The 25,108-nt window shown below is 38.6% G+C and overlaps 1 protein-coding gene and 1 pseudogene across 2 annotated transcripts; both read right to left on the bottom strand.

Moving 5' to 3' along the window:
* Positions 1-4,662: 4,662 nt before the first annotated feature.
* On the bottom strand, positions 4,663-15,946 carry LOC107277488 (phospholipase D zeta 1). Of its 2 annotated transcripts, none has more exons than XM_066310828.1 (20): positions 15,623-15,946; positions 13,777-13,878; positions 12,390-12,508; positions 12,103-12,244; positions 11,800-11,967; positions 11,539-11,712; positions 10,651-10,890; positions 10,448-10,564; positions 9,524-9,663; positions 9,291-9,440; positions 9,049-9,205; positions 8,441-8,974; positions 7,584-7,694; positions 7,189-7,335; positions 6,926-7,123; positions 6,705-6,806; positions 6,386-6,517; positions 5,862-5,927; positions 5,541-5,602; positions 4,663-5,466 (listed from the first exon to the last, which is right to left on the bottom strand). In XM_066310828.1, exons 1-20 carry the CDS (start codon positions 15,920-15,922, stop codon positions 5,217-5,219), a joined length of 3,411 nt encoding a protein of 1,136 aa, XP_066166925.1. In that variant the 5' UTR covers positions 15,923-15,946; the 3' UTR covers positions 4,663-5,216. The 2 variants fall into 2 exon arrangements, with proteins under 2 accessions (XP_066166925.1, XP_066166926.1); XM_066310829.1 differs by having other exon boundaries at positions 12,103-12,273.
* A 5,070-nt stretch (positions 15,947-21,016) lies between these two features.
* LOC136356657 (uncharacterized) lies at positions 21,017-25,108 on the bottom strand (annotated as a pseudogene).

Genomic DNA, 25,108 nt, shown 5'->3' on the forward strand with positions numbered 1-25,108 from the left:
TAACAGTTTGAGAAATGCATACACTAAAAACAAGGTATTAACTGAGCTAAAACACTCTACCAAACCCAGCCTTAATTTGTACAGCATAATTTTATAATTAGTCGGATATAAATCAAAATTTTCAGTTGCGGTGTATGTTAGGTGTGCTCCTTTAGACTTCTGTGATAGAAATCTATATATCTGATTTGTTCTTATTAGGGCACCTTTGAAATATGGGACCATGTTAGAGAAACAGAGAAATGAATTGTCATGTTCTTTTGAATACTACGGGATTTTGAAACACAGGAATGTTTGAGCTAAAGCCTTTGGATGGTTCACAGGAAATATATCATATGAATGAGAGAGGAAGTAGAGACAGAAAGAGAGGGTGCATTGGACTTAGGAAAAGAAAACAAAAACATGAGTTCTTACTTCGTCATTCCTATTTTCCTTTGGAATGAAGGGGCCAGGTAGGAAGCCATTCGATAGGATTTTGCCTAAGCCTATTCCTCCAATCCAAATGGCCATATAGAAACATAATCTTAAGAAATTCAATCATCTAAAATTCTCATGAAAATCCTCCGATCTAAAGGAGACCTTAGGAAGAGGGTTTGTCAAACCGATATCTTTTGTTTTTAGAGGCTGAACCTATTTTGAACCGACATATAACATTTCATTATTGAAAAGAAAGATGACAAACTAGCTCGTTTGAAACATATGAAGATGAAGATTAAAATTAAGATGTCACATGTAATACGAGAAAAGCTGTACATGATTGATTAAGTTTTAATTATTTTATTTGCAACGTTTGACCATTCATTTTATTTGAAAAATTAGTGCAAATATAAAAAAAGAGAAGTCATACTTCAAGTATTTTTGATAATAAAGCAAGTCACAAACAAAATAAATAATAATTTCAAATTTTTTAATAAGACAAATGATAAAAAAATTATAAACAAAACTCAAAGCGATAAATAATATGAGACGGATGTAGTATATTCTAGAATGAAGGGAGTACAAACTTCCCGGATGAATATATTTTATATTTTAAAACAACTTTTATATAGAAAATTTTCTGTTTAGTAGTTTGAAAAGCTTGCTTATGAAAATCGAGGCAAGATCGTAATCTTAATGAGGAAAAAACACCACCGCATCTTCTTCGACTGAAGGAAAAGCTAGCCAAGATATGGATGACATGGATCCACATCGATCGAGCGAGCTGACGACGGTGGGCGTGGATGCCACTGTGACGGCACGCTAGCTTAATGGACTAGTCTAATAAGCTAGCCTGGGCGCTAATTAGGAGTAGCTTAGCTAGGCGCCAATGAGTGATGATATGACATCAATCGCGTCCCATGCAGCTGTGATGTGTTTGTTTGTTTGGCTCTACTCCTAGCTAGTTAATCAGATCTGGTACGGCCTAGGCACGATTCGAGTCCTAGATTAGGGCATTAGGCCATTAGGTGGATGAGTGTTGTTGTTATGTAAACACAGTAATAAGAAGTGCATCGACGAGATATATACTCCCTCTATCTTATAATATAACAATCTTAGTACCGGATGAGACATTTCATACTACAACGAATCTGGACAGAAAAGTGTGAACATTTTTTATATTAAATATATTTTAAGTATTACTTATATTCTATATACTTACACTAAATATCAATAAGAATGGTTAAACATCATATCAACAGTATCATATATATAAGAATAGTATATATGTAGTATCGCAGTAGAGAGAACATTGGCTACCTAACTAGCACTGGTAAAAGAAATCTAATAGATTCTAGTTCAAAATTTCACATAAGTACCGGATTGACAATCATCACCGACAAGGTGACAAAAAAAAAACAGTTATATGAATCGAGCTTCTGCCATACTTGTTGGACTCTATGGTTGACTAGGAATGATATGGTTTTTGACAAATCACCATCTATCTCATATATGCAGGTAATTTCCAGGGCAACATATTGGCTCCGATTTTGGGCACAGCTGCAAATATGTGAAGATGATCGAGAGCTTATGAAGGTTGCATGTCGTAGGCTTGAGACAACGGTCATGCAACTCCTTGCAAACTATGGATGGAGATTCACAAATAGACTTGAATAAATGTGCTCTCCTTATGTTAGTTTGATTTTTTATTTTGTTGGGTGTGTTTAATTCATTTGAACCACACTCAGTGTTTGGGTGTTACTTTTGTAATAATTGGCTGTAGCTCTGATGAGCAAAGGCCGGGATATTTTATTCCATTATCTAAAAAAAATGAATTGAGCCAATCCCTCCCTCCCCATCCCCATAGAATCAATAATCTCCAATTGCTATTATAGAATCAACATCCCATCGAGCCGAATTATAAGAATCAGGCATGTTGTCCAACCCTTCCCCCAATCCCCACAAAGTCAACAATCACAAAATCATAGGAGGGAGAAGAAGCTAGAGCGTCGGTGCGGCCATCGATGAACGAGATGGTGAAGGAGTAAGGAACCACCGTAGCTCTAGTGAAGAGGGCTGCTGCCATCGAACTGATCGCATTGGCAAAATCTGGCCAACCCCAAACACGTGGCAGCTAGATCATGTACGTAGTCCTCGATTTCCAAATAATCGCCAATGCCTGCTCATTGAGCTGTTGTTGAGCTCCAGTTGGCTAGACCAATTGCTCCCTCCCTTGCAACACTGTCTCCACTCTACCACCACCGCCTACCCCTCAAGCCACCGACTCCTACTCACGTGGTGGCCTCCCACAGAGAAGAAGAGGAGAGGGAGAGAGAGTCAAGAGATGATGAGGTGTTGCGGGCAACAAGGAGGACCAGCAGTTCAGCGGAGAGAAAGAGGCGTTGTGGGTGAGGAGGAGGCTAGCGGCCGCGGTGGAGAGGACGAGGTGCCAACAAGGAAGGTACTAAGGGTGTGGTAGCGAGCAAGATGGCGTGCTGAGGGTGGACTTTGAAAAAACCAGGGTTAGCTCGGTGGAGGTCGGCTCAATGCCATCGTTAAAAGTACGTGCCTTTTTTAAAAACCAGTACTATGCCGGTTAATTAAAAAAATATTGATGTTATCCGTGTTGGTTGTTTAATAAACCCAACATTTATAAGGTGCTACACATGTCAGTTTTTAATTTTAAACCCACGTGAGAGGTTGTAAGCACAATAAAAACCTCGTATATTGTTAAGGTTTTATAAGAGTACGTATACACATGTATAGTGAGAAACTAAAGGGGCGTGCACACCATAATCACACAGGTGAATCTAGACAAAAAATTATTTGGTGTGTCCTATGAATGATGCATCAGGCGAGCTATATATACGTAGCATCTTGTCATATATTCGTTAGTCCATTTGATTATTCTGTACATCTCAAATGGCGATCTAATGATCAATAGAATCAACGTATGTACATAATCAGCACTGAATGCACTCAAATATATAAGATAAGATGAATCATGAATGGATGAATGTGCATGATGCAATGATCGCCATTATTCCCTAGCTAAAAATCAAATGGTACGACGTTGCACAGCAATTAACCCTTGACACACATAATATACACCCTAGTACCCAAGGCTGTGTACACCTTGTACGTTAGACGATGCATCTAGTCGTCGTCTTCTTCACGTGTCATCCACTTACCCTAGAGAACGGCCGGCGCATTGCAGTACTGAACACGTACGATACCATATGGTGTCCCTTTTTCCCCTCTAACAACCGTGACACGTACGGCGCTAGCTTCTGCAACCACTCCTCTTTACAGACTTTAGTGTCGGATCTTGGAAGATACTACTATACCTGCATCTGCGTATATCCATCATCATGCATAATGCATCCATGTTGCTGATGACACAATGGGACAAATGCCCCGTGTTAATTTAAGCGAGCACTTTGGCATCAACCGATGCAGGTTGATCAGAGTCAGCATTTTGGTTTTGGTGGTTTAAATTTGATGAGATGAGTAGTAGTACTACGTCAGTATGAAACATCATGCGTGTAAAGAGAACCCTTCTGGAGATTGGAGTTTTTGCTGGACAATCCTGCGTCTGCACGCTGTATAGCCCAGTTCGTTCTGTTGTTCATCCAACGCAAGCGAATCACCGCAAAAGTGGCCGCACCGACAGATGAGGTAGCTAGCTTAGCACCGGGAATTCTGTGGGAAAACCATGGGCGAATCACGCGCCAATGGTTGTAACTCAAAGTCGAGTGGTAAACGGAATTCACATGTATTTAGCAGACTATCAGCAGTAACAACAAGAGATTTCGCCTTTGTGGATACATATTTAAAGGTATATGGAAAGGTAGTGGTTGAGAATATATGGAGGTCATGTGTTTTCATACCTCTTCTTGAGTTTAAGATAATTGGTTAGATATGACTAATATATTATAAAAGCAAGGTGAAAAGAATCTACTACCATATTCGCTCTCATGTGCTAAGAATTACAAATAAATCTGAGGGGAAAAGCTACACACCAGATAATAGTTACGAAAAAAAATTAATGTTTTTGGAAACAAAAGACATGTCAGTAATCATAATCCTACCTTCATTAGAGGGAAAAACTACAATCAACCCTAGATCAACTAATAAATTGCTTACAGGTTAGTTTAGTTACACCATTTTGCATTCCAGAATTTCAATAGTCACGTATAGGTTTCCTTTGTATTTTGTAAGCTTTCATTGTGACAAAAAAAAAAAGAATGACATGAAAGCATTAGTCTTAACTGGCCCTGGTCCTCTGCTCTTCAGAAGCTAAGGGCGTGAAACATTACAAATGCAGGAAAACACTGAACATTTCCAGAGGCGATACCAGTACATGATTACATGGATTGTCATTGGTTTCAACCAAAATGTATGGATCGAATGCCATTGTTTAGTTGTAGACTAAAATGTGCACGTACTGGAAGTCTGAGACACAGCTTGGAAGGGGGGGAAAGCTTTTCTTTATGTCAACAAAGAGTTAACTCAACAGGAGTAATTCTTGCCTAAAAAAGGGGAAAAAAGGTGCCGTATAAACTATCTACACTCCTATATTCTTTGTGTCGAACAGAATGAACTGAGCAGAGTGTTCTCTTGCCCAAAAAGAGAAGGAACGTACCGGTGACTAAACTGTACTTGTAACCTTTCCACCGGTCTGTGGGTTGATAATTTCTTTCTTTTCCCTATTTGACAAAATATGTGAAACACCTAAAGGTTGACCTCTGCACTATGTACAACTATGGCAGTAGGGGAGTAATTTTTCCATGAAAAAGAAGCTAATGGAAAACTTGTGGAGACGTATAATATTCACTTTCACTGAAATATGGTCTCAAGTCCTCTTGGGACATGAAATCCAACGGGAAAGAAACAAGGTGACCTTTGATCATCTGCAATCTTTCTATAGGGTCCGTACCCTTGAGATCGCCGTCCTGGTAGGTTTCCAGCTTCTCTTGGGCAACCCCCAAATCGATTGTATTGTGACCGATTTTATCCCTGCAGTGAGCAAAGCTCTGCCGAAATTGGGCCCTGCATGCTCATTATGTTTAGAGTCTAGAGCAATTTGTAAAAAGAGCAACTGAAATCGAATGGTCAATTCATACCTTGAATGGATAAGATCATTAGGTACACATGAGAAGACATCTTGGTAAATCATGGTATTTGTCTGCCAAAAAAAACAGTTAACTAATTTATGAGTATTAGTGGAGATTGCCATGACTAAAGCATTTGATATAATATGCACCATGCAGTTTAGGATTTTACAACTGAAGAAAGCAACATCCTAACATTATATGAAGTACCAGGTTAGACATCCCAAATCGATTTCTACATTCTAGGAAGAGTAGCATTAGCAGTTTTGAGTGATACAAGTGGCTAGGGTTAAATTGACTATGGCAGGAAAAAACGTTTATGTTTTCTCTCACCTTAGCAGTGGCCATCCAGATATTTTTGAAAGTTGAGTCATCGATAGGGTCCATAATATGGCTGACCTGTATATCACATTTATATTTTAAACAATCAAAATAATGCACATGATATCCCTATCTGCTGCAATGAATATAAGAAAGCTTCATCAAGCATATCGTGATAATATCAAATTGTTTATCACATGTCAAAAGTTTATAGCGGCTTACATAAGACATTAGTACAGTAAGACGTAAATATATTGTGAAATGTATGTGGAATTTTGTCACGGGGCAGATGTTCACAAGGTCACTACCATTTGGAATGAGATTCAAATGTATTTATACTATCTAATGGAAAGATATTACTAAATATTTAATTAAAAATACATTTCCCATACCATATATTTTATGTGAATCGCTAGCATACCTAGAAAAAAATGGTTAAAGAGTACATTGGAGATTCTGCAATACTAAGAACATCTGTCTATTAACAAAAGATTACCGACGGAAGAATCAAAGCATAAATGCAATATATCCCAAACCTCTCCTCGATGAAGGCCAAGGTGCTCTGCCCAGAGAGAGAGACGTAGGCTTAGAGAAAACTTCCCAGCTTCCCAAGGTTTTCCATTCATTTTGGAACTAACAACTTCTTTATCTTCAATGACCACGGCAATCTACAAGGTGACAAGGGTAAACTATCAGATAATCGACATCCAACATTAAAACATTACTTGATGTAAGCGATTTGCCATTTACCAAATAGAGTTAATTGAAAAGCAAATACTCCTCATCAGATAACCATACAAGTTAAGGTGCAACGTACCAAAATATAGTGGACACAGGAATATGAGAAAAGCATACCTCAGAATCTCTTGATCCAAGCAAGCTTCTATCATTTATGTTAGCTGATCCAATCAATGTGATGCGGTCATCAATTATCATCAACTTACTGTGGACATAAATCTGCAATGCCAAATATTTTACATGCTAATTCTTTGAATCACAACTCTTAAATGGCAAAGTGCCAGGACCCTGGCAGAAAACAAAACATGCTCCAGAAATGGACAAGACTCATACTTTACCTGATTAGTGACCAAGGGACCTCCTTCGCATAGTCTACCATGTGCTCTAAGACCATAAAATGAGATATAATCATGTGCTTTTGGACCAATAACATCATATAGATTCTGAAGTATAGAATTAGGGCCTCTACAGATAGTCCGGTATTGCCAATGCATAATTGCTCTCACAGATGCAGCTCCGCCATCATCAATGCCTCCCTGCCACGATATTATGTGAGTAACCAGGAACAAAAACATTCCTAATCACTGCAGTAGAAAATTACCTGAAAACCAGGTAACAGAGGTATTATTATGATGGCTTTGAAGCGCTTTTTTTCTCTCTCTGCCCGAAGTATGCGCCTGTATAATGCTTCCAATACACGATTTTTTATCGTTTCATCTCCTGAAAGGCCTGATATGAAAAATTGATTCTGCAAAAAAGGTGCGCAAATAGGATGTTAACAATTTGGCAGTCTCATGGATATTAATTACATACTTATGGAGTATGTGTGCAAAAAAAAAAGATTTTTTATACCAAAGAAACTGGACAGAATAATGTGTAATAAGATAGTGACAATTACTGAACATTATTTAAAGATCATTATCTAGTAAAACCTACTAATCTACTATTGTTTAGAAATTGAATTTTTGATGTTTAAAATAAATGCAAAACGCGGACCTCGATATATACAAAATGTTCTGCCTTTTCAATAAGAGAAAAATAGGCATTGTGGATGCTTCCTTCGATTTGAGTGGTTCCAGCTGACCATTGACCAACACTTCTAATTACCTGAACCAAAATATAAATTCATTAACTTACTAGAATTATTTGATGCAATTATTATAATGGTTTCTAATGTTAGTTTAGTAATTTAGTATACAAGCATATCTGAATATACAGCAGGAACATCTTATATGTCAGCCCTTTTGAAGAAATGGTGATCATGAAGACAGAATTTACATTTAGCAACTTCAATAAAAACATTATGCCACACCCAAAAGAATTAATAAATTATGAATAGACTAACAAACTGATCTTAGCTATTTTTCTGTTTCGATACCAATTAAATATGCAAATAACCAACATAATCTGAACCCAGAATATGAAAAGACAACATCACCAAAAGCAGCAGAACTGCTAAGTAGCTAAACTGATAAGAATCACATTTTGTGTCAGTCATTAGACTCATACTGATCATCGACTTAGTTTCGAACTAGATAAGTATCACATGTTACGTCATACATAGTTACTAGCCCTGGTTTCAGATTTTCCATGTTTGCCTCTTTTCCTATAGCATTCATGTTGCATCTGTTATAACAAAAGATTTCATATTATTTCCTAATGAATTACTGTCTACCAATAATGCAGCTGTTAAAACTCCAAACTTCCAATGAATTACAATCTTCAGATAGCAAACCACGTAACTTGTGTAGCATAGTTATATAACTAAAATAGCCAAAACTTTGAGAAACTCTTGCTCATTATCTCATTCATTGGCATCAACAAATTAATTCAAAATTAACTTCAATACTGACCTGACAATGACAAGTTGCCCTTGGACCAACTTGCCCTATATCAAGTACTGAAGCAACTTGATCTCCTCTTTCTTGCATCTCCCACCAGTTCTTATCCATGTGATACTTTTCTTCTTTGGAAGAATCAAAATGCCTAATAGATGATGACTCAAGGGAACTTATATTGTCTACGAAACCTCTCATGGGCAAATCCTGTCGGGAAGAATCCAACTTTGCCTTCCGGTTGAGCAAAGGCTGATTGAAGCTTGTTTTGTGTAGGTGATCAGAGTGGTTGGCGTCTAAATCGTTCACTCTTAAATCTCCATTGGGCAATGCCGGTGGTTCAAGCTCTTGAGGTAAAAGCAATGGAATGTCCTGACAAGACTCCCGTGAGTCCACAGAGACTGGTTTTTTAACATCACAATCCTTGTCATGATTTTGTTTACCATCAGCCTCACTATTAATTTCTTGGCCTATGCCCTTGTAATGTGGAATTACCATGTGGTGATGAGGCATCAGCAAGGGAATTCCTTGCTCATTGGGAGCTTTGTTCCTCTGGAAAAAAAAGGTATTTTATTTACAATAATGAAGGGGAAGACTATGATGAGTATGCAATGGAAAAGACAAACCTTTGCATAATTCCAGCGCTGAACAAAATGCCTTGCAACATCCCGACAAGGTGGACCGTAGAGAGCACACTGAACATCATGCCAAGGCATGCGAGGATATTTCGTTCGGTCCAGCTCATCTTTCATTGTGTCCTCCCAGGAATTTGGCTCAGATTCCCTTATGTACAGCAGGAAAACTCAGGTAAGAATAATTTGGGAATAATCCTACATAAATACCATCATAAACGAAATACCATAGTTACCTGGGGTTATAGTAGTCTTTCCCTGGCCATATCACAGGAGGAACATCTGAAAGTTTGTGCGCAGAATTATCGTAGCGACCAAAGCACAGATCAAGACCTCCAAGATAGCATACTTGATTATCTACTATCACAATTTTCTCATGGTGTGACCTTAAAGTGAAAATAAGGAGTTAAGTTGTTATAATTAAATAGTTTGCATTGAACATAGGGAGACAAAAACGGATTCGTCATACCATAAGTATACACCGCTTGAGAAATGATCAGGATATCGCAGAACTTTTACATTCTCATGAATGTTAAGTAGCTTTTGTTTACTGTACAAGCTGTTGATTTTCAATGCAAGAGCAACTTCCTTGTACAAAAGAATGTAGATCTGCATAATTACCAAAATTCAGAGTAGACAGTCAGTAACTGTCGGTTTTTATGAGCCATCTAGTTTTTGACTCATTTTGCTTTTTCAAGTCATGTGATAAGTTCATATTTTATCAATGACCAGAGGCCATGACAGGAACCTATCATTCCTGCCTTGCACCAAAAACAATAAAAAAATTAAGAATAAGAATAAATACAACAAAAGTGTGCAATGGAACTCATAAGCACCAAAGCATGGTGTGAATCCAAAAACACCCCTATAGCTTGTTCTTGGTTAAATTTGACAAAACCAGGCATTAAGACAATTCTTTAAAAAAATGATCAGTGCCAGGGACCTATTATGAAGTCATTAACTTCTAATGTATTTTCACAAAGAAAGATTAGTGCCAGGGACCTATGGATCGTGAAATCTTCTTGCATGATCTCTGTCTCTAAGGAATTGATAATTACATAACTTGTAAGCGTATGCAAGAGGAAGTGAGGATGACGGTGTGTGGGAGGCAGAAGGGCCAGAAGCCCCGATCGCAGGGGTCTATTTGAATAGTTTGTCAGCAGATGGGATTCACGGATTTTTTTTTTCTTTTTTGTTTGAGCTTGAAAGGTAAACAGACTTGAACCTCACAAAGTAAGCCATTTTCAGAAGATACAAAATGTCTATGATTCAGGCATCTACAATTCATGCAATTGACACGTGATGAAGTAGCAAGCATTGCTACATAACTTAAGCACCTCACACATCATATAACAGGTCTGCAACTTTGATTAAAAGGAAACCATTATGATACCTGTACACCCTGCTTAGCTCTAGCTTCCAGTAGAGCATCAAGCCTAGATGACCCATGATGTTGGAAAGGGCGTCGGAGAAACAATTCTGGGCAGAGCCACCAGCCAGTAATAAATATCTGCATCAAATATTCGGTTATCTTAAGATTTATACAATTGGAGTTATTTTCTCCATATGTAACTATTGAAGCAACACAAAGTTAACCTCTGATTTTGCTTGCTCAATGGAGGAAGCAATTGCCTGAAATGCAGCTTCTCCGTCTATAAACCACTGTACCATACTCCCATCTGGCATGAGACCCCTTGGTGGAGCAAATGAACCAAAACGATGAGGGTAACACCAGCCCTCTGGAGTTTGTCGAGCAGCATTTATTGCACTAACCCAGTCTTTCACTTTAGAAGAACTTCTTGTTCGTAACTTTAAAGTCTGGCCACCAGAAGACACCTTCCTCCAAAAAAGCACAAATATGTTTAGACTCCACAGAAATATAAGGTTAACGCTTGTATCAAAATAGTATGAACAGGTGGACCAGCTCAGAACTACCAAGATAGTATCAATTGATTGGAAGGCAGGAATTCCACAAGAAATAATTCAGTTCCCACATAAATAAGAAAAGAATCGCCGCATTCAAAACTTGTTTTAGAGTTTATGTATTTTTTTATGAGTATGCAATTCACTACAAAAATATTCTGTAAAAGTAGCATTTTTCATAACAAGGATGTTATGTATTCATTAAGATATCCATACGACAAAAGGAGAAAGAGATAATCCTGCAGACTCCTAAGGCTCTATTGGGCATTGTGGTGGCTTTCCAGAAGCACTTATATATTTACTGTAAGATGAAATAATTAACTGAGTGCATCTTTTTTAGGCCCAGAACAAAAAAATCACTAAGATTTTTTAAGTAATATTCTGATATCTAGCTAGCTGTCACTTTGCAGCAAGGCCAAACTAAACAATCACAATCTGGCTAAACTCAACATTCTTGCAATAGATATAAAAATGTTTCCATCGTCAACAACCAAAAATAAAAGTATTGCATTTCAAACAAACGTGCTAACTTGGCATGAGATCATAAAATGGAATATGTACCTGGAGTCCGAAATGCAACGGGTTTCGTTCCTTGATCTCTTTTGCTAGAGATATTTGGCCCTCTCCACTTATATCCATATGTGGCAGTGCATCAAAGATAAGGACATCTAAAAGCTTTGGATCAAAAGGATCTTTGAGTAAAGCTAAGAATCCTGGCTTCAGGACAACCCAAACCTATTGAAAAATTGTTCAATTCAATATCTTAAATACAATGATTATAAGATAGCTAAATACAAAACTGAACTACAAAAAATATAATACCTTTTGCCAGCTGCTTTTGCAACAGCTAAACAACCCACATGAACAACAGTTTTCTTTATGGTCCTTCTGAATTTTTGGCAAGTGTCCAACAGATACATAATCTTCCTTTAGCTTAGGCCCATATTCCGGTAAAAATGACAAACATGATACCTCCAAAAATTTGCAAACCTGTATTTTGAAAGATATTTTAGTACTGACTCTTGACGATAAAACTAATCTAGATGCAGATAGGATATTTTGGTCAACATTTATTCTAATTGGAAACAATAGAGTGAAATGTATAAAGATTTGGGTAATGAGTACCTCCGGTGAGTTGACAATGTCCAAGTTCCCCAAAAAATGGTTCAGATATTCTTGCATGGCAACTTTTGCTCGATCAGAAACTGAGTGTTGACGCCCCAGAGCTGGTCGAATGACAGGCAAAACAGCACTTGAAGGAACATTTCTGCCACAACAGGTTCAATGTCTTGCTTACTGCATGCATGGGATAACATATGGAGACTCAACTGCTCTAATTCAACATTTGCAATATGATAAAGCATAACTATACATCAACTACTAGTGCGTCGTTGATGTATAAAAATTTTTACCTATGTCTAATGGAGTTTTCTTCAGCCTGTGCAGGAACATTCACATCGTCTGCTTCATCCTCATCATGTCCTACTGGCATGTGCTCCCCAATTCCCAGATTTTGGAGCCACTCTTTGACCTTGAATCACAAAATAAAGAAATCAACTTAGTACTCCCCGCTTAACTCTGCTTCCCATCCTAATGACATTTCTCCAGATATCAAATGGTTAAAACGTGTCATATTTAAGTTAAAGTAACGAGGAAGAAGTAGGTGAGTTGCTCCAACATAAAAATCTGTGCTTAAAGACTTACTCCCTGCCTGTATCCACAAATATAAGGGATTTTGGAGTGCTGCTTTCCCAATCTTTCCCTTCAACCCCTTATATTTGTGGAAACTGCCTCTTTTTGTTTGGACATAATATTAAAAAACATAAAAATTTGCAAAACCTGATGAACTGATGAGGAATATGTAAATATTGATCCACTAAGCGGACTAGGAAGTATGAGCCATAAATAATAAGCTATTTTATTATCTGTTATCTAACAAACTAAATCTGACCAGATGCAATGGCTTCCTTCTATACCCCATCCTATTTTCACACATATTTATGCCTCCTCCACTTTCCATAGGGTGCATCAATACTTGTAAAAGTTAAATGATGATAAATTCTAATAACAAGATGTTACGGTAACATTTTAAAATAAAAAGGGGTCTCCTTAAATGAAATGCAGTCATCCTGCGTTTTCGAGAAAAAAAATAAAAAGGGATCGGCAAGAACCTTAAAACAATAAATAGAATATATAATATGAGATACACTTGAAGCAAGGGGGAGAGAAGATGTCATGCCCTGCACCTCATCATAAAGATCTTTACTTGTGCCAGGAACAATCTCTTGGAGATACATCAATAGGGAACCACAATAGATTGGTGTTGCTGGTGTCACCAGGGGTTTTTGAGGAGCAGGTGTGCCACCGCGCAGGCAACAAATAGGTGAGATCCTCTAGTCGTCAATAGTCTCATATGACAACAAGGACGACCTAAATCTGAAGAGGATAAGGCAATGATGCCATATCCACACTAGCAACAAGGAGAAGTTCAACCTAGCTCTAATACCATATTATGAATTGGATGTCTCTATTCAACCTAGCTCTAATACCATACTGTTAACAGTTGTTTTTATTATGACCTAATGGCTCATATAATTCTAAAATAAATAGTTGCGGCCCATTCTAATCCTAAAACTAACTAACTTTTGAGATGTACAGAAGTTAAGAGTAAAAAAATTAATTATATCTCCAATCAAACAGCACAACTGCACGGCAACTCAACGAGTTTGCTTTAAGGAACTTACAGGTTGAAATCCAGTACTGAAAAGCATCATGAATCATAATGGTCATATAACCAACCTGTTCTTGCTTCTCATGGAATTCTTCAAGAAATTCACGCCTCTTCAATGCAAAATGTAGATAGAGAACTTGTGAAGCTTTCTTATATAGACGCCACCTAAACTGGTGGAAGCAGTGAAACATTTCTCAGTTCACATATGAAACATTCATATTTAATGGAAATAAATAGAACAGTGTAAAGAAGAAAATGTCCATCACAGGAAAGCAAGTATGCACCACAAGTAGAAAAATTATATATGACAAGTATTAAGAAATAAAACTCATGCATTTCACAAGTTCAACATTTTTTGTTTGCCTTTGTCCGTGTGTGCATGTATAAAACATCTGCACACAGGTTGTGCCGTGTAGTGCATGCAGTCCATTAATTTCAAACTGGTCATAAACATGTGTTCCACAAAGTTCCTTATCACATTTTAAGATAATAAGATGTGAAGTGAAAGGGAACACGGACTTTCTTAACAGCCTCGAGTTTTGAGAAATTAAGCATGTACCAAGTTGTTAAGGCCGAGTTGGTCAGTAGTCAATACTAGATAGTTGATTTGCAACGTTACAAGTCAAGATGATAGAAATCATTTCAGTTTAGGATCTATTGCAGTTACAAATTGGCACAAACAAAATCACCATGGCACTCCAATCTATATTTGAGATATCCTCTAAGTTAGTCAATTTCTTGATCTTGAATTGATTGTGTCTAATTAAGTACCTCTGTATATGTAGGTAACCATATTAGAATTCCAATGGATCATAATGATCATCAGAAATTAGGACCAAAAATACCTGTCAATTACAGGAAACATCAGGACCTAAAATCTAAATCCAACACAAAATAAAAGTTAAAAGTGGTCCATTTATAAATTCTTGTAACAAAAGAAAACAAGTACTTACAATAAATATAAAAGGACAAAGAAGTTCTACCAAGTTGTACGTGAGGACGCACGTTGTTGCAAATGCTAAATGGGGATGACAATTTTACACACCACAAATTTCATATGAACATCTAGCAACAAAGCAGCAAATATCGGTTCATGGAACATGCTTAACCAGAAACCACCATAAACTTCAGTGTATGAAAACCAAGTCTACATGGCTGAGTACTCATCTGACTGAGTAGGTGAGTACTCTAGGCAGTTAGCCTCACCAAGTAAGAGCAGATAAAAATGAGCGCATAACAGGTAGAACAAACATCCCATTATACTCAGGTTAATAGGCCGTTTACAGTGCAAGTAACCACATCATCCAATCAAAAACAATGATCGATTAGGCGCATACTGCACCAAAAAATTCCACACACAAGTTTAATCTATTCACATAGACTGTATTTGCACATGATTAATTTAAGAGCAGACCTGCTCGAGACAGGCTGATCAGCAGTAAATCTGATGTAGTCTTAACATCCATGCATAAAAGTCACGCCTATCCAATACTGAACCATTAATATCAACTCCCACAATGCCATGGACACGCTGTAACGTTTGAGATTGTGAAAAATCCTACTAGTAGTTGACTGGTACCATCAATCATGGAACATTAACCCCCTTTCCCTTTCTACATGGGGAATTGCAGGCCATTAAAATCAAACAAGTTCGTAGTGGCGTAGAGATCACAACTCACAATCAGAAGGCACATTTCGCGCAGCAACTAAAATCATGAGCTGTAGTTATTAGTACCAACAAATTGAACTATAACGTGTATGTATGTAATATGATCGTGGAATTTGCCAACCAAAAAAAAAAGGACGCAATTCTAGACTAATTCACCCCCTCTCATCACACCAAATTTTCACATGATGTTTCTCAGAACCGTGAATAAACCGAACAGGAGAGAAGGCAGGGGAGGATCCGCGAACCTGCTTGTAGTGCACCTCGATGGTGTACGACAGCAGCATCGGGGTGATGTCCCCGGCGTCGGGGCGCGACACGGCGACGATCGACGCCCTGGGGAGCTCCTCGAACACCCGCGCCGCCTCCGAGAGGCGGAACGACGCCGACGCCGCCAGGACCTCCGGCCGCCGCTCCGGCACCGCCGCCTCCTCCTCCTCCTCCTCCCCCTCCCCGTCATCCGCCGGGCCCCTAGCCGGCATCCGCTCGTACCGGAAGCGGCCGCCGCCGCCGCCGGCGCCGCCGGGGACGAGGCGCTCCACGTTCATGGAAGCTTCGAGAAGGAATGGAACGGGAAGACGATACGTGGGGGCCGATCTAATTGGAGTTTTTTTTTTCTTTTTTTTTTCCGTTTGATTCCTTCGTGGTGCGGGAAATGCGAGGAAGAGGAGAGAGATGGGAAAAGGGAGGAGGAAGTTTTTATAGTTTTGGAACTTTGAAAAGCAAATCGGAATTGTGTGCATCTGGCTGGCATGTGGGCCCAGCTTTGGCGGAAAGGATTCGAGTTCGGTTTTGGGTCACGTGGCACGGATTCCTCCCTCCACCACGGTCACAGCTCAATGGATGTTGTTTTAGCGGATTTTTGTTGAGATCAGTTTAAAATTCTCGTGAAATTTGCGCAAATTGTCTCGATTTCAAAAGAGCGCCATAGAAATGAAGTGCGATTTTCATTCTCCTTTTGTCCTTGATCCCCGTAATGACTTAGATTAGTCATCGGATTGGTCCAATTAGGTTGGCTGGGCAGAACGAGGACGTACGTGTCTCGTGTTCCTCCGATGGAAAGAGTAGAAAATGCACGCGTGTTTTGGCCGGTGGCCCGGTGCTATCAGGTGTGATTATATACTGTAGCAGTTGGTCAAAATCAAATCAACTTGGGAGAGATCTTGGTAATCAATCAATCATCCGTGCGATGCTTCCGCTCCTTGTGGAAGCGTACTATGCAAACGTGCATGGATTAGGACAACTATTAGGCTGTGTTTAAGTCCCTTGGCCAGAAAATTTTTAAATATACAGACACATATTTAAAGTATTAAACATAAACTAATAACAAAATAAATTAATTATAGATTTCGCCTATATACTGCCCAAATTTATTAAGCCTAATTAATTCATCATTAGTAAATGTTTACTGTACCATCACATTGTTAAATCATGGTGTAATTAGATAAAAAAAATCGTCTCGCAATTTACATGCAAACTGTGCAATTGATTTTTTTTTCATATTTAATACTCTATACATGTGTCAAAGCATTTGATGTGATCTTTTTTAAAAAAAAAAAATCTAAACACGGCCTTAATTGCCTTAATTAAACTGCCCGATGTGCCTCCCAGGCAGGCGGCAGCAGCATATCAAGCAGCCGATGAAATAACGCCTATGCTTACCTCTGACGTGTCGTAATGTGACTATGTGAGTATGGTAGTACAGCAGGTACAATAGCACACTAAAAACTTGCTGTAAACACATACCTCCTCCGTCCTAATATATTAAAATCTAGGATTAGATAGTACATTTTCTAACAGCCTATCCAGATTCGTAGTACTAGAAAATGTCTCATCCGGTCCTAAGTTTTAATATATTGAGACAGATGGAGTACATATATCGAGAAGATAAATAAGATAAATAAGGAAAGAGAAGAGCAATGTGTGTAAGACAGGTGGGCTCAGATATTACTAGTGTATTGTATATATTTATCGGTAAATATGTATAAATTAGCTATTAAATTGACTATAGGTGATTCAGAGCTGATACTTGACTATATTATTAAACTTGCTCTTATTTATCTTGATAAATTAAATGGTTGATATTGTTGTTTGTAAGAGTTCTGTAAAAGGAAAAAGTTTAGTTTGTGTGGTAGTGCTCAAAAGAATATGATCGGCTATCGTTGTGGTTTCCGAAATAGAATGTGAAACTTGAAAATTAGATTAGAAAGTTTCAAAGCCTGGTGTTCAACAAATTTTAGTGACCTGGAAAAAAATTAGTTAGAGTAGGGATTTGCTATCAATTTCTATTGATTTGCATTATTAGGAGATACATTTGTGAGTGTGCGAGTGTAATGTGTGTTAGTGTGTAGTGGGGTATGAACTCGTATATGCATGCTCCAAAAACACACTTGGCGTGATGGTAATTCTTTTTTCTTTTTTGAGATTTATGTATTTTACTTTTAGCCAGTGATACGGTCCATTGAACACTGTGTTGAGTACACTGGTATATGGTACTCACTCCGATTTATATGATAAATCACTTTGACTTTTTCTCTAGTTATTTTTTCTTAAGTTTAGCTAAGTATTGTAGAAAAATATAGCAATATTTTGAACGCAGAACAAATATATTATCAAATTATATTCAATACTATATTCAATAAAACTAATTTGGTGTTATAGATATAGCTAAAGTTCTATAAATTTAGTTAAATTTAAATAAGTTTGACTAGAAAAAAATCAAAACGATTTATAATATGAATTGGATGTAAAAGTAATATTTTGTGTCATGGAAAAATAATTTGTTTCTTCATGGACCTTTTTTTTTTGAGAGATAGTACAGCTAAGGACGCACACGAATTCACTCCACATATACAACACCACACACACATGCGTGTGCGTCCAACACATGCAACTATAGAACCATTGAGGACCTAAGGGTGTGTTTGTTTCCACAGTGTTGGGAACATATTTCCAGCGTATGGAAAACGGAGCGGTCCATTAGCGCGTTATTAATTAAGTATTAGCTATTTTTTAAGAAAAATAAATCAATATGATTTTTTAAGCAACTTTCGTATATAATTTTTTTTTTAAAAAAACACATCATTTAGCAATTTGAAAATCATGCGTGCGGAACACGGGGGAAGTGAGTTGGGAAAGTTGGGAAAAAACTCGGCCTAAAGCCTCCTATGTGCAGGTATCACATAGTCCCAATGAACGCTCATGCGTGCATATCCTACCATTTACCACTGCATATCGGTTAAATTAAAACATGCCCCGAATGGAGCCTCCACAGCGATTCGGGGCGGCATGGCCGTTTCCCGTGCTATCCACGTTGCCCCGGATGCCCAATGCTGCTGGATTTCGCGAGCACTCGTGGTTCCGCGTCGACTCTAGCCGTTTTGCAAAAAAAAACTTAATGTTACTGATATTTTGATGGCAGTCCTCAACCATATAGGTTTCTAAGTTATGTATTCTTACCTAAAAGACCTTTAAAATCTAGCATATCTTATGCTAAGAAGAAAAAAAAATGAAAAATAGGATTGTGCTCTTGAAGGGTCATTTTAAAAAAACGGACATCCCTCGACCTCCCCCAAACCCTAGCCGCCAGCCCACCACTGTTGCCCGCCCTTCCCCTCTCCCTCTCTCGCTTTCTCCCACTATTCTCACGGTGGCCGGCCCTCGCTCGCTTTTCCCCACCGGCGACGACCTCTCCCATGTGCCCTCCACTTCACTCCTCCATGGTGGAGACTCGCTGGAGCACCGACGAGGCCGCATCCTCCCCCCGCTCTCTCTCTCTCTCTCTCAGCGATGCCGCCCATCCCTGTCTCCCCCACAAACTCATTTCTCCTGATCTGGCCACGGTTCTATGGAGCAGCGACGACGGCAACATCAGGCGAGAAGCAAGCTGGTGGATAGATGCCTTTGCACCTTCGACAGGGATGGACACTTGAACTGGTGATGGGCTCTAGGTGGGAGGCGGTCTCATCTACCTGCGGTGGCGGCGCGCTCTAGCGGGAGTGGAGCTTGAGTCCAAACGGCGACGGGAGTACTCCGGTAAGAAGCAAGCTTGAGGATGCAACTCAACTGCGCAACACTCGAGCTCAGTGGTGGCGCGAATTCCTCTTGTGGCAATGTTTCTTCCTGTAATCCCCTCCTGAGAAACCTTTTGTAGAACATGTTCATCTTGCCGAAACAAGGTTAGTCGATTTGTTTCTCCTGCCTAGCTAGGTGCTCTGCTTCTTGATGCATGAATCCGGATTGCTACCAATTCATTTACCCAGCAAGATTTTGGTACACAACTTTTTGGATATTGATTTGAGAGTTAGTTATGTTTCTTTTTTGGAACATCACTAAAATGTTTGTTGTGCGCCTGTAAAAAAAAGAAACAAGTTCAGAGTAAAAGCATTTGGCTTGGCTTCCCTTCACAAAATCAGTTGTTTTTTTCCAAGAGTCTACTTGCTTCCCTTTCCCCCATCTCTTACGGTTTATGGTTGCAATGGAGCAATCGATCTGGTCAAAAAAGTTTCACGTTTGCCATTGATCCTTCAGCTTATAACACTAGGTTTTGGCATGGTTAGGATGGATCTATTTGTTGCAGAACAGCAGATCCATCACCAAGCAATCCAATGCCATCACCTGCATGGGTTCCTTCATTCTTAGAAGCTACTATTTGTTGTTTTGTTAGAAACATTACTGATCACCTAAAATGTTGTCTTACAAGCATTGAAACTAGGCTGTTTTTGTATGAATATGCATTGAAACTATTCTGCTGAGCCACAATTCTACCTTGGCCTTGTGCTGCTGGAGAAGACATGGCCACATGACTAGAGCAACTAGAGATTGGCTGCTTACCAGTGCTGTGCTGTGTACTGCAACATTTAATTACCAAACAAGTAGTAATCTACTGGTTTATCTCTGCAGACAATATTTAATAGCTCTTGATTCTTGGATATCAAATAGGTAGATTATTAATAATGAATAGATTGTTGTGTGGTCAAACATATTAGTGGGTGCTTGGCTTTACTATGCAGTGTGGTAGGCGGTATATTGCAGAGGGTATGCACAGAAGAGTAAACACATGTTTTCTATTTTTTTTATTGAAATGCTGGTTACCTTGCCTTTAAGGTGTTTGTTGTTTTTCCTATGAGCACAGAGTATGAAACTATCTTAAAGTCATCAACTACACATGCATGGCCTATGATATGCATTGGTTGGGCATGAGATATCTGGTTTCTGGCTTTGAATTATTTTACTTTAATTATTGTGTTCTTGCCTCTCCATCCTGATCTATTCTGCTCTATGCTTCTGCTGTGCAATGAAGCTAAAAAAAAGTCCAAAGTAGAGCTTTGCTTTAAGAGATTCTAGATTCAGATAATTTAGTTGTTTAACATGTAGGATTTATTTTTATTGTGTTCTTGGCCCAATGTGCAGCTATCCAATTATTTCCCCCATTTTCTATGGAGAAAAAGGACAATATGCCACTATATATTGTTGGTTTCAACAAAATGCCACTCGCTAGGATGTATAGGATAAAATGCCACTCTATATATTGATCTCAGGATGGTTTGCCACTTTTCAGAGTTTTAGCTATTTCATTTTCTTTTCTCCTCATTTTCTTTCATGGAGTGACCAAACTACCGTTGGGCTCTCAATACAGAATCTTATATGCAGCTGGTTGCTCCAGCACCATAGAAGAGCTGCTGCTCGCCATACTCCAGCGCCATGGCAGAGCCTGCCAGTGCCAACACACATGCATATCCTTCAACTTTCTTTGTACAACCAAAAATGCATCCCCTAAAATATATCACATCCATTTTCAGGTTGATAACAGCAAACCAAAATGTTCACAAAGCATTCCAAAGCACAATCCAGTTCATACGTCATACACAAACCATTCAACCCATAATTCAGTACATACACATAGTTCAACCGAGCTACATAATTTTAAGGATAAATTGAAAAAGCAATCTAGGTCGCAATCTAGGTCTTCTTCATTCTCTTGGGAGTCAATTTTTTTTCTTAGGGATAGTAGAACTATTTCCTCCAGATGTGCTAGCTCCTGTGAGATCTGCTACTGCAGAAATACTTGCTCCCAAATTGCCTCCTGCTTCTCCAGTGGTGCCTGAGCTATCTCCTAGCAGCATTGCAAGGCGCCTACACACAAGCACAGAACATAAGCTACTCCCATGCAACAATTTGGATGAGATACATGCACATACAAATACTTTATTTACCTTCTTGTCACCATTCCGAGGCTTTCTTGCATTAGTGTATCCCTATTTGTGGACATTATTGGTGTAGAAGGTTCAGGTGGGTACTTTATGGTGTTCTTCCTAGGTTGTCTTTTCCTACAAAATATGCATATGGAACTGTTTAGTCACATGAAAAATAATAGGTTGTAAAGATAGAAAAAGTAATACCTTTTTTTCTTTGTCCCATTCATTGGGCACTTATAGCTAGCTTGCCTATGACCCTTCTCTCCACACCTTTTGCATGTAACTGGCCCTCTTACCATTTTCTTTTTCTTGTCATCAATCTTTGCACTACTCTTGCCACCGGTCTCAAGACAGCCCTTAATTCTCAATTTCCTCTGTCTCCCTACACCCCTCTTACCTAGTGGTGCACCCAAGTTGAAAGGCATGTCCACCTCAGGCCAATGTGATTTGTCTGGCAGCGCTGGTATCTCTCTCTTATATGCAGCCTTGAATTTCTCTACTGAGTAACACACATCAACATATTATTCTAAGTTCACATTTTTTTTGAGTTGTTAAGAAGGCTAGTGCATGCCCACAAGGTTGGCCGGTGTGCTGCCACTCTTCACATGTGCAAGTTTGTGTTGTGACTGAAACAACATGCCTTCCAAAGTCCTTGCCATTGTCTGACACCTCTGCGATATGTAAGCTAGCTGCCACAACATTCAAGTGTCCTAATCCTTTAGTCCTTCCCTTCAATTGGTGCATTACAGCTGGTAGAATCCTACCATGAAGCCTTTCTCCAATCCTCTTATCCCATAGAATCAACATTGTCTCCCTTATATTGTCAGCTAGATCAACGTAGGTCCTTGTAGTCCCTAATCCAATTATTGAAAACCTCAGCAATATTGTTTGTGATGTAGTCACACTTGATTTCTGGGTTGAACCCACACCTCATCCACTTCAGTTTATGATATGTTGTCAACCATTTCCAAACCTCAGGAGATCCATTAATAATAAGGGTCATGTGCTTCTGGAACACCACACTGCGGTAAGCCCTAGCTGTAGGGTACATTTTTCCAAAAGTGTCACCATGGAACCTCTTTGCAAAATTCTTCATGAGATGAAAGAAGCACTCCCTTTGTTCAGCTTATGGAACACCTTCTGCGCTGCATTCTCTAACCCCTTGCATGCATCAGAACAAATAGCAAGAGGTTCTAGATCCCCTATTGCCTTATGGAGCTGTGTCATGAACCAAACCCAGTTGTCCGCACTCTCAGAGTCAATAAATCCAAATGCAACTGGATACATCCAATTGTGCCCATCTATTGATGTAGCTGAAGCTAAATGTCCATTCCACTTACCATTTAGTGCAATAGAATCAATACTAAGGTAAGGTCTACAGCCATCGACAAACCCCTCAATGCAAGGACTAAGTGCACAGAAAAACCTATGAAAGTATGGGAGGGTGCTACGCGTCGGACGTCCGATAGTTCGCAAATATCGGACGCCCGACCTCTCACTGCCGCGCGTCTACGCATGCATGCACAATCTCTACCGTTTCTACTCTAGTTGATTAGTACATGTAAAAAGTCTATATGCTCGCGCATGCATGACTGCATGGTTCAGCACTTATCTCAACCCTACTTTTTGTTTCTTTAAATTAAATTTCCTTCTAAATTAAGTATCCGATTTATGATTCGATTTCACCATTAAACTCCTTGTAATTAAATCTTCACAACAAGATCTCGCACGGTTATATTTTGATGAGAAAAATCGAACGTTGTTTCACCACTTATAAAAAAATGTTTCACCACTAGTCAAAATGTTCCAACTCACTCTAAAAAATGTTTCAGAGAAATGCAACACCGATAATATCGGTATGAAACATTGGTTCTCAGTGAGTGAGACATAAAATCTTGCTCAAATGTTCCAACTCAGTCTATAAAAATATTTCAGAGAAAATGCAACATTCAAGAAATACTAACTGCAACACCGATAATCACAATTAAATCTTTACAACAAGATCTCACATGATTATTTTTATAATTTAATCACGAGGTATTAACTATTGAAACATCGTATAATATTTGCTGAAACATATGAATGATACCGTGTACGACATTTTTAATTAACTAATGAATACTTATTGAAACACTCAATCAACACATATGCAACATTTACAAATAAACTAGTGAAACATAATAAACTACTTACTGAAACATACAAATAGCACCATGTGATATATTAAAGAAAGATATATATATTGCGACGATAATTAAATATATGCAACATAATAGAATTTTAGTTGAAACATCTGATTTTCACATGTGAAACATTAAATTTAATTGGTTGAAACATATGTGTGTTTTTTTATTATAATATAGTCATGTGAGATCTTGTTATAACGATTTAATTGTAACGAATACAATGGTGTAAATAGATCGTAGATTGGATGAGTAATCTGGAAAAAAAATTATTTTCAAGTTTGCTAAAAGGGTGTTATGTACATGCAAATAATCCCGTGTCCTCTCTCCTTCATGCATGCCAATGCTAAGTAAGGGAGCATATATAACAGGTGTGAAAAGAGAGTATCTGACAAAAAGGATACGAGGCTGCATGCAGCAAAGCCACAGTGAGAGGCGTCCGATTTTTGTTGGTTGCGTCGAACGTATGATCCTAAGCATTTTCGGAAAGTATGGCCTCCCATCAACTTCCTTGATGTCAATTTCCACAATATTACCAGGTGATCTCTTAAGGACCTCTTCCTTCCACCTATACAACATTTGAAAACTTCCTTCCCAACATCCATACAATTCAGTCAACGCTTTCTCCCTACCCTTCCTAACTGTATCATAATTGATTGTTACCTTGTGATCATCCTGCAACCTTTTCTGCAAGGCTTTGGGACCCATGTTAGAATTGGTCTTGAGGATATCAATAGCCTTGTCAGCAACCCATGCCTGCGATGGTGTAGTTGTCTTTATCCTCATGGTAGATGTACATCCATGGTCCTCATTATGAACTGTGACCTGCAATACAAATGAGATGTAATTAATTAGAGCTTTGTAAATAATAATAATATGCAGTTATAGTTGAGGTTAGTACCATTATAGTTTTATTATCACTTTGTCTATGCCCAACAAGACTCCATGGACATCCCTGAAGTCCACATTTTACCCTATATCTCTCCGGGTCAGATTTCTCTATGGCAAGCTCAAATTCCTTTTTAATTGCAAATTGCCTCATAGCCAACCTGAATTCTTTCATTGAGGGGTACATAGTGCCCTTGTCCATACAAGGATTATTCTTGTCGTACAATTTGACTAGTTCACCTGGGATGGCATCATCAACAGGAATGGCTGCACCTTCGGTGCCCTCAATGACTGCATGACCATTTAATTCTAAAACATTATTTGATTCATCAACTTGTGCAGACTTCTTTGCCCTCTCATTTTCATCACTCAAGCCTAGAAGTTCAAATAGTTGGTCATCAGTCATGACCTCAATCCTTCCCTCATCATCTTTTTTTCCCTCAATCTCCAAGTTATCCCAATCAAT

The sequence above is a fragment of the Oryza sativa genome, chromosome 5 (assembly GCF_034140825.1).
Source record: "Oryza sativa Japonica Group chromosome 5, ASM3414082v1".
Taxonomy (NCBI): Eukaryota; Viridiplantae; Streptophyta; class Magnoliopsida; order Poales; family Poaceae; genus Oryza; species Oryza sativa.

Coding starts and splice junctions, on each gene's coding strand:
- LOC107277488 (XM_066310828.1), bottom strand. CDS start 15,922: ATGAACGTGGAGCGCCTCGTCCCCGGCGGCGCCGGCGGCGGCGGCGGC. Junction 11,713..11,799: donor GCAAAAGCAGCTGGCAAAAG/GTATTATATTTT, acceptor ATTTTTCAATAG/GTTTGGGTTGTCCTGAAGCC. Junction 7,695..8,440: donor GGGCAACTTGTCATTGTCAG/GTCAGTATTGAA, acceptor ATTTTGGTTCAG/GTAATTAGAAGTGTTGGTCA.